Source organism: Poecilia reticulata, chromosome 8 (genome assembly GCF_904066995.2).
Source record: "Poecilia reticulata chromosome 8, P_reticulata-male-v2, whole genome shotgun sequence".
Lineage (NCBI taxonomy): Eukaryota > Metazoa > Chordata > Actinopteri > Cyprinodontiformes > Poeciliidae > Poecilia > Poecilia reticulata.
The window spans coordinates 19,425,727-19,438,910 of NC_088837.1; the positions used below are offsets into that span (position 1 = coordinate 19,425,727).

The 13,184-nt window shown below is 41.9% G+C and overlaps 1 protein-coding gene across 1 annotated transcript; it reads right to left on the minus strand.

Annotated features, from left to right (window-relative positions):
* Positions 1-315: 315 nt before the first annotated feature.
* Positions 316-7,314, minus strand: lfng (LFNG O-fucosylpeptide 3-beta-N-acetylglucosaminyltransferase). The gene is made up of 8 exons (XM_008415900.3): positions 6,755-7,314; positions 3,509-3,557; positions 3,229-3,331; positions 2,986-3,139; positions 2,814-2,899; positions 2,204-2,369; positions 2,010-2,095; positions 316-1,919 (listed from the first exon to the last, which is right to left on the minus strand). Exons 1-8 carry the CDS (start codon positions 7,145-7,147, stop codon positions 1,853-1,855), a joined length of 1,104 nt encoding a protein of 367 aa, XP_008414122.1. The 5' UTR covers positions 7,148-7,314; the 3' UTR covers positions 316-1,852.
* Between the last annotated feature and the right edge of the window lie 5,870 nt (positions 7,315-13,184).

The window sequence follows — 13,184 nt, forward strand, 5'->3', positions numbered from 1 at the left end:
CCTTGACCACTAGATGTCACTAATTATAACACACTGTTCCTTTAACTTAGTGGGGTTTCTTATGCAAATTTGGCAGAAACAATAGTCCAACTGTAAATGCATACCGAGAAGAAATACATGTTAAGCGAGAAGAAAAATAAAATTAAAGTAGATTGTTTAATATTATACTCAACAGTTTCCCCTTGAGCGTGAGATACCGCTTCTGGTTTTGCATCAACTTGCTCCCATGTTTACATAAAACTTGCCTGCAGCTGGTTAAAAAAAAAAAATCTATATGAACTCTGACGAAACTAAAGTAACAACATGACAACTGTGTAAAAGGTTCCCAGTGGTTATGCACTTTTATTCAACTTTTCGGGTCCCACCGTGGGTCCCTTGGCGGTTAATACCAGGATCAGCTCATAATCCCTGAGAAGTCAGATGTGGGAATGAACTGCTAAAACCCTCCAGATACTGGAGAATAAACACCAGTCATCTAGTACAGTTCAAGGCAATAGCAAAAAAAAAAAAAAAAGCACACAAACCCTGGCCAAGTCCTTTAAAATTGGCGTAAACCACGATGAGAACGTTACATTCTAAGCATACACAATCACTACTCTTTTTAAACAAAGGTGCAGTATACAATACCGCCTTTAAGATGAAACCCAATATGGGTGAGAGAGGACACGGAGGGATCAAAACACCTCCATGTGGAAACACTGACGCTGCTCTCACCTCAACAATAACCAGCTGGATTTATGTGTAAATAAGGACCAATTGTGCTGACAATAACAGATAAACTCCTAATGCTTTTTTGTGCAAGCCACAATAGACTGCAGCGTGGATTACACGAGCAGATGTTGCCGTTTCTTGGCTGTTTTAGCCAGCGCTTCTCCGCTGTGAGGGGGTCTGTAGAGGTGAGGTGCAGACGTCAGGTCATTTGAAACACAGCTGTGCAATTCTTAAAACAACATAAAACCTTTTCAAAGCAGATTGTAGCTCCACCCCCCCCCGTCTCCCGAAACACAATCTCTTCCACTCATTGCTTTTCCCTGATTGTAACTAATGCAAGGAGTGTTATTAAATACATAGACATGAATAGGGAAGTTAGACTCTTAGGGGGTTATTTTTGTTCTCCTTGGAATCAAATCTAAAGTATGTCTTAAAAGGACATAAACTCAGTCAATCATAAAAAAAGTTTTAGTTTTTTTTTTCTAAAATAAGGGGTGGAAAGTGCTTTGTTCTGACATACTTCAGATTAGGTCCCTCAAAGGAAAAAAAAAATGCATTTGGAAATCTGCCAACTGCCAGCTCAGGTTGTGGGAAAAGTAACACTGTTCACGTAAAATTACAGCAAAATCTTCATCTCAGAGCATTTATCCGGAGTCGTTTAGACTAGAACTGAATGCAAATGTCGGGAAGAAAAATGTTCACGTTATAAAGTATCTCTAAGCCAAAAACAGACCTGAGTGGCATTACAGTTTTTAACAGGAAAAAAAAACAGAGTGCTGGCAAAAAAGGCTTGAATATATGAGAATACATTCTATGAGAATTTCTGATGCATTTACAAGCAACATTTACATCACAAAAAGCACGAGTGATTGCCTGCAAAGCTAAATGGCTAAAGCTACTTCCTTCTGACAGAGAAACTCCTCTGCCCCAGCATTTTGGGGTGGGGTTGTGGCCCCGGAGAGGAAGAAAAAAAGTCCAAAGACGGGCCGCACAGCAGCCTAGTAAAACAATTCCAGACCATGCACGGCTGCGGCGTCAATGCGGCAGCAGCACGGTCTCATACGAAAAAGAACACTGGTCCCCGTGAGCGTTTCAGATACCGAGGCGCGACGGGGACGAGGATGAGAAAGGAGCGGTCACCCTAGAAGGCAACCTGAGGGGGACACCATGTAGTGTCTGGGTACAGCAGACAGTGCACAGATTTGAACCTGGCAAATGCAGAACGGAGAACTGAATCAGTGGAAATGTGGAAACGTGTCACATATCTGCAAAAATGTGAAGCGGAAAAACGTCCCCACCTTGATGGATCCTCCTCCACAGGAAAAGCCCCTTTCAAGCTGATGATATTGCTTTTATTTTCAAACATCCCATAACTGAGAGTGATCTGGAAGCAGAAGGAAAAAAAAAAAAGATTATAAGCATTTTATCCAATTTAACCTGCAGATGCATGTTTTAAGGACAGAAAAAAACAAATATCCTATCAGGGTCTCACCTGTTTGTGAATTTCAGATCGGGACACCTGTTGCAGGTTTTCCAGGTGGGAGTGAAACAAGCTGTTTCGGGTCAGAGGGACTCCCAGAACCGACTCAATGATGTAGCCGATGGTGCAGTCATCGGGCAGACGGATCTTCTCTGCTGTGTTCATAAAGTGACCGCCACTGAGAAAAGAGAAAGAGAAAAAACAAAGGTGAAGACTAAACACAACTCGTGCTTTTCTCTGTTACCTCATTTCTCAAAATGAGATACTCTCACAATGTTCAGTCCTTCTACAGAGGTGCATTTCAAACCAGATATTTACATATCATGTATAAAAACACATAACCTCTTTTTTTTTTAACCAAAAATGAAAATTTTTGGGCACCGAATGTGCACATCAAACCCAGAAGTAATGCAAAAAACAGCTTGTGTATGTGTTGGCTGTATTAACATGGGCTGAAATGCCACTCAGAGAAGAAGAAGAACCTATTCATCAAAGATTGGAGTAACACTGCAAATAAAAATAATATTGGTGATCTTAATAAAACAGAAGTAGTCTGATTTCACGCCAGAAAAAGATGATGTGTATTTTTATTCATTGGTTTTAATAGTAAATATATTCTCACCTGGCCCACGGGCTCATCTTCAGCGCCAGGCCCCGGCTCACACAGAAGCCAGCTCCTCCCGTGGCAAACCAAAAGTTGACTGGTTTCTAGTTTAGGAATAAAACTGACAATCACTACGTTGCCGTTTCTTTAAAACAGCAACATCATAAAGGGCAACAATGCTTTATCGTACCATTTTGTTGTCGCCCAGCCTCTCTGTGGCCTCTATCGGCCGGTCCAGACTCGGTTTACCGATGTACAAATCCTGGGTGTGGGGGTACTGAGACAAGTGCTTCACGAGAGCCCGAACATTCACGTAGTTATCGTCGTCTACGTGACAGAACCATCTGTGAAGCAGGAAAAGCAGGCAAGAAATGAGATGCAATCATCTTCAGACTATTAATGCATGAGCCCATCCTCAGTTAGCAAGGCTTACTTTTTTCCTGACTCAATAAACTTGTCGTATTCCACCGCCATCTTGCAGGACAAAGCTTGCCGACTATGAGCGGCAGAGCAGTTGGTGTTGATTGCGTGACTTCCTGCAGGAGCAAAATGACCGAAACAGAAATAGTTTTATTGTGAGACTGCACAATCCAAGGAAACTGAGGAAAAGAAGAAAAAAATTTTATAGCTTTCATAAAATCTATTTAGTAGTTAATGAAAGGTCTTTTCAAACAAAGAACATCTCTGTTGACGAATTTCCACATACAACTTACCAATTTTCTTCTTTAGCTCATCGTCTTCGCCGTCTGTGAAAATGTAAGTCTGTGAACAAAGAGAAGTCATGGATAAGATGACTTGGTCCAAATATAAAACAGGAAAAAACAAAAAAACACTTTGGCTGATTATGTGGAGCTTTCACACAATCAAAAGCAAAACAAAATCCTGCTTCCTTGCATCAAGCCGCTGTGATTAGCATCAATCAACGTGTCTTTTATGCAGTGGAAAACACACTGCGTTAAACAGCCCCTTGCTCCAATAAAGGCCTTTTGTCCTGCATTTTACTCTCTCCATGGCAACCATAAAGCCGCCCTGAAGCATCCCAGACAACCGACAAAGGAGGAGGCAGACTGTCCGCCTCCCAGACACACACCCCACATCACGTCGCCCTTGGACCAGCCAGCTCGCCCGGCTATATGGAGCCTCGCAGTGTTTACTCTCCTGAAACAGTGGCGTAAAAAAAAGTTACAGCCAACACTCCATCGTCTTTGTCCTGGAAGGTGTGTGACTGACGGACTCATAACGTCTCAGGAGTTTTAACCTCGAGACTGCAGGCACTTGTTGAATGTAGCAATTAGTCATAAAAAGGGTGAGCAACAAAGGCGCCACCAATAACTCCCATAGAGCAGGTGCAAGCTGCTCAATGAGTACGATGAAAGGGCCTGAGGCCGCAGGCTTTATAACCGCCAGGGGTATGTTTACTCTTCACCTCAGGTGAGGCAGCACCTGCCGAACATCACGCCACCTTATCAAGGGCACACGTCTAGACACGCCAGGTCGTGGTGCCTCACGACAGGGCGCTTTGTGTCAGCCAGGGCCTCGTTCGTGCGTCCGCAGTTAAAGATCTATTTCTCTACGCAATAAAGGATGCAAACAGAGGCTACCGCAGGACTGTTCGGAGCAAATTCTGAGCAGATGTTTTTTTTTTCTTCCCCTTTTTATGCTAAAAGCAGAGAGTCTGTATTTGTTTAGGACAGGGTGGTGGTTTCAGTGGCGAGGGGATCACAGCCTGGCGCTGTTTGCTTTAAAAGCTCGATGAATAGATGGCCTAATCACTGAGGCAGCTGCCAGAGCTGCCAGGGCACTGACAGAAAGAAAGATGGAGGGAGGAAGGGGTGGGGTGGGGGGGATCTCACCACTGATTAGTAAATCGAAAACCGTGTGTGGCCATTCACCCCCTGTTCCTCCTCATCCTGCCTCTCTCCCCCCCCCTCACTCCCCCTCCTACTCTGAGCCCCAAACGCGGCCAGAGGCTCTTGAAGAGAACAATGCAGAGAGTTTTCATGCTGGGTAAAGGCTCCGCTGGGTAAATTCTGAGCATGTTTGCCTGCATTTGCATACAGCTGCAGGAGTTAAGTGAAGAGAATGCACTTTAGGGAAGAGTTTCTGCTGCCATTGTTGGATTTCTGGAGCTTAAAGGTACAGCTGCTTTCACAGAATATGAAATCCAACCAAAAAAAAAAAAAAGAGGGGAAAAAAACTCTAAAATGTTTGGTTGTTAAAGTAGAGATAAGAAACAAAAGAGAAAATGAAAAAGAGGGAGTGGGTACGATGCAATCCAGAGCACAGGAAGGGGTTGCACGAACGACCCCGTCTGTGCTGAACGTGGTGCCTGGCTGGCTGCCTCCAGCTCCACAGGAAGGAAGGCCACCAGGCTCCCTTCGTTCCACCAACCACCTCCACCCTGACTCCTTCCCCTCTCTGTTCTGCAGCCTTTCAGCACTTTTTGTCAGGACAAATGAGCTGGAAAACAATTCAGGGACATGTTAGAGGCGTGATGCGTCCACGCTTTGCCTCTGTGCCAAGGCCGACCACTTGTACTTTACAGCCTCATGCTGAAGCCAATTTATTAACTCGGCTATGGAAATATTTATTGTAAATGTTTGAGGCTCATACGGGGGAGACTTTTGGTTTCGAGACTGCAACTTCATTTGAATATAAATTTTAAAAAATTAAATGTACCATTGCACAGACAGCAGTGCAAGGAAGTGAAATCGTCTAGCAAGAGATTAGCATAAAAAATAATCCAAACTTCACAGATGCTCGTCAGCTGACCGTGAGAATCAAACCTCTGCTGATGAGGACGGCCATATGCACACGGTGGGAACTCTGAGCATCATATGGCTGGCATTAAAGCTGTCCTTTGTTCCGTCTCCCCCTGACCACCTGGCACCCTTCCTCCAGAAACTCCCTCCTGCATTGTGCTGCTCAGTCTATCCTTTTTGTCCTTGCGGGACCCCCACCCCTCCCACCTGCCTGTCCCCCCTCCGTCCCCCCAGCTGTCTGCCTATCAGTCCTGCTGTTACCTCTGGACTTTGCAGTTCACTAACGTGATCCACGACGGTAGCTGCAAGCCAATTAGCACATGTCGCAAGGTGCCGAGGGTGTGTTCGAGCCTTTAATGGGAGATGTTCAAACAGTTCCAACTAATGATTTCTCCGGCTCTAAGATGTTAGAGCCAGTAGTGACTGATGGGTCACTATCGCTACAGATGGTGATTCAAGCATGTTCTGAAAGTGGAGTGCATCAACATGCAGGATAAAATCACTTTTGATGTGCTTTCTTCAAACAAATAATAGGCCTCTCTTTGTGCACCAGTGTGCAAACCTGCCTGCAGATGCACCGCTTTTGTCCCAGGCATCCCCTCTCATCAAAGCCCCCATTTTCCCATCCCTTCACAGTGTGCCTGAACCAGACTCAGTTCCCATGTTCCCATGGAGAAAGTGAGGGAGAGAAAGAGAGAGAGAGAGCTGGGAACCCCCCCTCCACACACTCCTCTTCTTGTTCAGTAAGATGCTTTGTTAGTCCTGGAAAAGGGGAACGGAGAACAGAGCTGCAGTCGGTTCTGTGAAGCATCCATTGCAGCAGCGGCATTCACAGGGACACCGAAGAATAGGAGGGATAATAGGCAGTGGGGAGGCAGAGAGGAGGAGGTGGGAGGAAGAAGAGGGAGGACAGGGGGTCCTGAAACTGCTCCCTCCGTTCTCAGGCACATCATTCAGAGGAGAATAAAAAGTGACAGAGTTGCAGAAGCTTAGCGCCGTTTACAGGAACTGCGAGGATATTTAAGTGTGCCAAAAGGTGACAAGAGGAACAAAGCAGCACCTAAAAACATGAATCACCGAAGTTTTTAACATTTAGTTGAAGTTGAATCACCTTCACTGACAGCTTGCACATTGCTGTAACAAACTAATTAGTATGAAAAAATAATTAAATAAAATAATTAAGGAATGCTTTTTCACCTGCTGCATGTTCCTAGAGATCCACGTCTCCAGCAGCAGGTTCAGCCTGGACTGGTGGAACTTCTTGGTTGTCTTCACGGCGATGAAGATATCAGCCGCGCTGATGTCCTCAGCCGGAGGGGGGTCCGAGGCGGCGGCTGAGGTCCGTGCGGGCTTCTCCACCTCCCTGCGTCCCCGGGCCAGCTTGGTGAAGTAGGTCGAGAATCCTTTCTTATCCTGGGCGCGCGGTGCGCTGTCCTCCGGCGCGGAGCGCGCAGCTGCGTCCTCTCCGTGCGTCTCCTCGGACACCTGGACGCGGTGATGCTGCACGGCGACCAGCAGCAGCAGCAGCAGGCAGAGGCATCCCGTGCAGGCTACGGAGATCGCTGTCTTTTTCCCATTATTTTTCGGCATGATTAAAACTTCAAAAGAAACTTCAAAAAATAAAACCAAAAAAAAAAAAAACTATGAAGCGGCGCAACGTGCAACTGATGCCAAGTCCATATGGTGTTGCTCCTCCTCAGCGAAACAACAAACTAAAATACAGAAACTCCTTTAGAGATCATAGCAAATGAGTGGCTCCATTGTAAAAGTGGGGGTATTTAAAATCTCTCACAGTGGCCACGCCTCGTGGGAGGTCTGTGAATCTGACATGCAAGCCTGTGATGGTTCATTGGGCGGGGTTTGGTTTGGTGTCTGGGTCTGCGGCTTAGCTGCAGTTTTCAAGATCTCACAAGAAAAAGTTTGACCTTAGAAAATCCTGAATTCCTGTCATCAAAGAGCAACGTGTGTAGGAGGAGCTGTTCATGTTGATCAAAAGTTAGGAAAGACACAAGATTTTAAAATGATGTCCACTCAACTATTGAAGGGCTGCAGACTTGCTTTATAAAATCAGCTGGATTTGGGTATGAGTGCCTGAAAACAAGAACAATATCTTTGTATTATTATTTGATCTAAATGTAAAGTTTTGTTTACCAACATACCTTACAGGGCAGAAATCACAATAATTCAGTCATGAAACCTAAATAAATCAGAACGGTCTTTCCACTGTTATTCAAAAAGCTTCTGGAGCAATGCCCCTGTATATATTGAGAATGATAAAAAAAAATTGAATTGAAAAATTTGTCTTTTTCACAACACAGAAAAACGAATGCAGAAAACACTGTGGACACAGGATGAACTTCATTTAAGTAAAAAAAATAAAATAAATGGGTGAAAATGGTATGTTTCACCTTTCCCCCCAAAAGTAGTATTTATGTTTGAAACATTGTTTGTCCCTGGATTAAAAAACAATTGGATTCTTGGATTTAAGGGAATGGAATAATCTTTCCTTAGGATACAACACAGCACAGAGAGCTCAAGTAGATATTAAACAAACCACAGAGACAGATACTGCGTCTGTACATAAGGTGCATATATCAAAATAAACTTTTAACATTTACTTCGCAATTATGTAGTTAAACCCTCAAGAGGAAAACATGAAATAATTATGTGGAGAAAAGTTAGACTTGTACACCCACTGTATGGGTAGTTAATTTGGTCACAAATGAAATAAATTGCCACTGTTGTCAATCAGAGTCAAACTGGGCACCAGGAAGAAAACATTTTATTTCCCTCCTGAGGATGCCAGTTTGTTAGGTCTCCAGGATGCTGGTTTCAGAGAACATTTCAGCTGTTTTCCTCTTCCTCAAATTTGAGATTTTTTTGTTAGTATTTATTTTTTGGTGGAGACTGAGCACTGCATAGATGGCTGTCTTGTCAATATTCAACAACATCTGGCTGCATTTTGGCTGTACTTGCTTTTGGTTCCATATTTCTTCATTTTAGACACAGAAATCACAATCGTAAATTCCAAGCCTGAATCCAACTTCAAAGTAAGTAAATTAATAATAAAATATGTATTTCCTTTAATAAAAATGATCAAGTACGATTATTGCTTTGCATTGTTTTTGCGAAACCAGTTTTGCCATGCTAGGCCTATTAGCGATCCCCATATGGGCACCACTTAGAAAACTTCCTTGAGTTTTCCCGTCTTCCAAGGAGAAACTTTTTGAACTCGCCCAAATGAGAGCCGTGTGTTCACCAGACAAACAGGCTCCATTGTTTTTATTTGACCTTGTAAGGAATCTGAACAGTTGGCCTCTGTTGAACACTTGTTATTCAAATTTTGGCTCTCACCAGCGAGTGCCGTCTGGTTCTGGGATGCAGACCAAACGACATGAGCTCCATTCAGAGGGGCACGCAGCTGCAGAAGCCTCAATAAAAACCCCTGCTCCCAGCAACCACCAGCCACCACCAAACCTGCTGCTCGATCTCAAATCTTTAGCACCATCTTTTCTTCTTACTTTACAGGATTTTCCCATTGTAACGTTTGTGTTTAAGAAAATTAACGGTACCCAAAGTTGCCATGTGTTCCTCTTGGGCGTATTGAAGAAAAGCCCCACCTTGTGAGAGGCCTCATTGTCGGAAAATTGTCTTTCCGTTTGAGCTAAATTGCCATAGCAGGTGTGTCCCTTTCCTTATTTCTGTGACTTGCAGAAAACCAATTGCCTACGTGTTCTCTTGTTCATTTACATCTAAACAAAACTAGAAGCCAGGAACAGGGGATTGTTTCTCTGACATTCATTAATCTTCAGTCAACCGCTTGTTTTTTGTTGAGCAAGATGACTGCCCATCCCTCTTTTCAGATCTTTCAGATTTGCAAATTCAGATCTTTGCCTGACAAGTGGGAGAGAACTACCCTGACTTTTCTTGGCATTTCAGTTTATTTTTAGTGGTTTTTGTATCTCTGCTGGCACAGTTAATCTTCAGAGCCTTCATACAAGTGACCAGAAACTCACAAATATTTTCGTAAACATTTACAATTTCCTTCCTAGATTATTTGGTAATCTGAGGCTGTATTTTGAAATTTTGACTCACTGTGGTTTATTTCTCTGCATGCTGCAAAAAAAAATTCCTTACTGAATTGCGTAAACAGCGTGACACAAACAACAATTGACTAAACAGACATTTTCGTATGGCTACTTTCTCTTTTTCTTTTTGGATTCCAACAACTCCAAAAGCACACGTGGATCTCCAGCAGCGTTAGATCGACTCCTAAAAGATCCCAAATGTTGAGAAGAAGAAAAAAAACCTGGAAGATATTAGCCGAAAGCCACAGCTTCATACTGTTTCCATTTATCCTACATTTTGGTGCGTTAACATTCCTTTGGATGAATCTCTGAATGTCTCCTCTTTTGAATTATTTTCTCTACTTAAAAATACTTCAAAGGTCTGTTTGAAGATGATGCATAATGCTTTGATTTAAGCTTTAGATCTTTGATAAACCAAGCGTGGAAAAGTACAGGTATCTTTTATTTATAGCAGCTTGAGATAAACTCTAGCTTTCATAAATGTTCCAGCTACAAATGCAAAAACTTTAAAAAAAGGGAATTTTTAAAAATCAAATGTTTTATTCACTATCTCTGTTTAATATTTAAAAGTAGTATGCAGGACTCTGCATATGTTTGATTAAAGGTAATTTTACAAAGCAAGATTAAAAATGAAAAAATACCAATATCATTACTGCTATGAAAAAAAAGACCCGTCAATTTGATGAGGTGTCAAAAACACACATCCCGCTTTCTGCTGATAGTATAAAACATTTTCTTCCTCTAAATATTTCACAAGACATTTTAAAGAGTTTATGAAGCCCTACACTCTAACAAGCTTTTCAGGGTTTATGGAAAAGACTCACAACATCACCGATTCTCTAATTAATAGTAAACATGCAATGCTTTAAGATTTTTTTTATACCTCCTTTATCAAAATTTATTGTGGTGAGACTTTAGACCTCATTGGACCTTGTTTTTGACAGTTCAAGTCATTTAAAACGTTTAATTTATTGATCTTACTGTAGATTTAGATAAGTAGCCCCCCCACCCCCACCAATCTTAAAAGCGACAAAAATGGTCCTTTGTGCTAAATCACATCCTGGAATCTAAATGAAAAGTTTAATTGAAATGCAAATAAAAAGAAAATTGTTCAGCTCCCTTTATTTTGTGGAAATTGTGTGAGATCTCATAAGAGTGCCCCACTTTATTTGGTTAAATGCCTTACGTTTACTCAAATGAAAGGTTGATTTCTGGATTCTTCTGTTCTCCTGCTGTTTATGTAATTAAGTCAGAATTGTTGCTAACCACAATAAAGAACTGAACACCTCTGGGTGAACATGTGAGTTCAGAGGAAAACATCATGCGTAATTCTCAGAGGACCAGTGATTAGCATGAAGATCCTGTCTTCACTTCTGTTTACTTTCCCATCACAGATACGGTATCTCTGACGGGATTAAAGGTCACAGCAGACCTGAGAGCCGGCTTCGTTCTCAGAACTCCACTTCTTTTTTTTTTTTTTTTTTTTGCTCTCACTCAACATTAGATGGATCTCTCAAAGGGCCGGCACTGAGTGCTCTTCAGCTTCTCTTGAGATGTGTAAACATGGACAATTTGTACAGAACAGCAGAGACTCCATTAAGCTAAAGAGAGCTTTTCAATGCAAACAAAACAAGACACTTAGTGAGACACTATCTTTAGAGTAAAAACAACATTGAGCTTTTAACTTTTTTTTTTTTTTTGGCAAAAGAAATATTACTTTTCACATAAGTCGATTTTTTTTTACAACTTTTTGAATGAAGTTAAGTATAGATTAAGAAAAGTGAAGACACAAAGCTGCTCACTTTTTAAAATCAAATCATGATACGAGACAAAACTGATGTTCCCCTCAAAATAACACAAACGTTTTCACTTAGTAAAGAACCTCAAGTCGTTCCTTGAAATCAGATAGCCACTGGAGACCCTTCAAGTTCATATGTCAACAAACCCTGGGGACCTTTAAAAGCTTTTGTTGACTGAGATATTTCCATGTCCAATCCCAGTCTTAAAGACACTATCCAGTGTTGTACTTGCACTTCCAAATGTAAATTAATAATAAAAAAAAACCTCATCTGGATAATGAAGTTTGACCTTCCAGTACAGAATTTCACAAAATATAATGTTCTGAAAATATATATTTTTTATATACTAGTAATGCTGCTTTGTGTGTATTTGGGCCAATTATATCACGAGAGGCAGAAGAATCAAGCTGAGCAGCTGGCATTAGTAAACACAAAGACAGGCTAACACATTTTCAAAGATGTAAACAGATTCTGAAAATCTTGCTCGATGCAAGCAACAGTGAACATGATGTTTGGTAGAAACGTTGATGGAAACAGTGATCATCTTCATGATTTAAGCATCTGTGACTTGACTGGTTTCCTCTCTTTCAGCAAGTTAGAGATTTTATTTCCGTCATGTTAAGTGTGTATTGCAGACTGTATGGTTTTTTTATGTTAACTTCCCTTGAAATGATTGCTTCTGTTCAAATGATCTTTGATCTTTGAAATGTGTCTTTTCCGGTCTGCCCCAGTTCTTTTCACAAACTACTTCAGTATGAGTTATTGTTGCCAAATTTTCCCAAAACACACGCTGTTCATATAAACTTTGCGCTGCAGATGTATAAAACACTGGCAAACAGTTTTATGGGAGGACATTTGTTAAATACATTAAAGTAAAAAGGAAAAAGGAAAATATTATAAGAGTAAATAACACTGAATGTAAGGATTGGATGCCATAACTTTTATTATGTCACAAGAGGTTTGCATACAGCTCAAGCTTCCTTTTGAGAAGGTATTTAGTTTTAATGAAATAACGCTTTACAACAAAAAATACCAAGACAAACAGAAAAATGACCATGAATGTTAAAGGTTAACCTTCATTTTGCATCTTCCAACTCTACCGTATTTGCATTAATTACCACATTCACCACCATGTGAAATGAGTAAACCTCTGACTTTTCCTAGATGTGTCTTAGAAACCTTGTTTCTCGAATGGATAAACAAGCTTTCCACTTTGAGCTCAGGGAGATTTTTCTGTGGAGGAGAAAGATAACTCTACGGATCCAACAAAAACAGGAAACTCATGCCTGGTGGCTGATGTCCCATTTCAAAGTTCCCCAGGCTGAGGTCATACTTGTTCACTTCGCACCCACTTCGCTGCCCTCATAACCAAGCGAAAACGATCTATTTGCATAGCGACCCCTGCCGCTGCCCTATTTCCAGTCTGTCACCCCGATTTTTTTTCCCAGCATTCTCTCTTTGTCCTGGCTTCTGTTGTTGTGGGAACATCAAATGATCAACAAATTGAGAGTCCAGCCTACTCTGGTCTTCTAAAGCCGAACAGGCATGCATGCGGCGGAACGGCCCAAAATAGAACAGACGAGGAAGACTTGGCTCGGCTTCCTATTTGTTGTCTCATCATCAGTGTTAGAGGAGGGTGTAACATGAAGAGGTGCAGCGACATGATCTGTGTTTGCATTGTGAGGAAAGAATGGGACTGTGGGATCTGAGACTGTGGAGAAGACAGGGCGGTCGGATGTG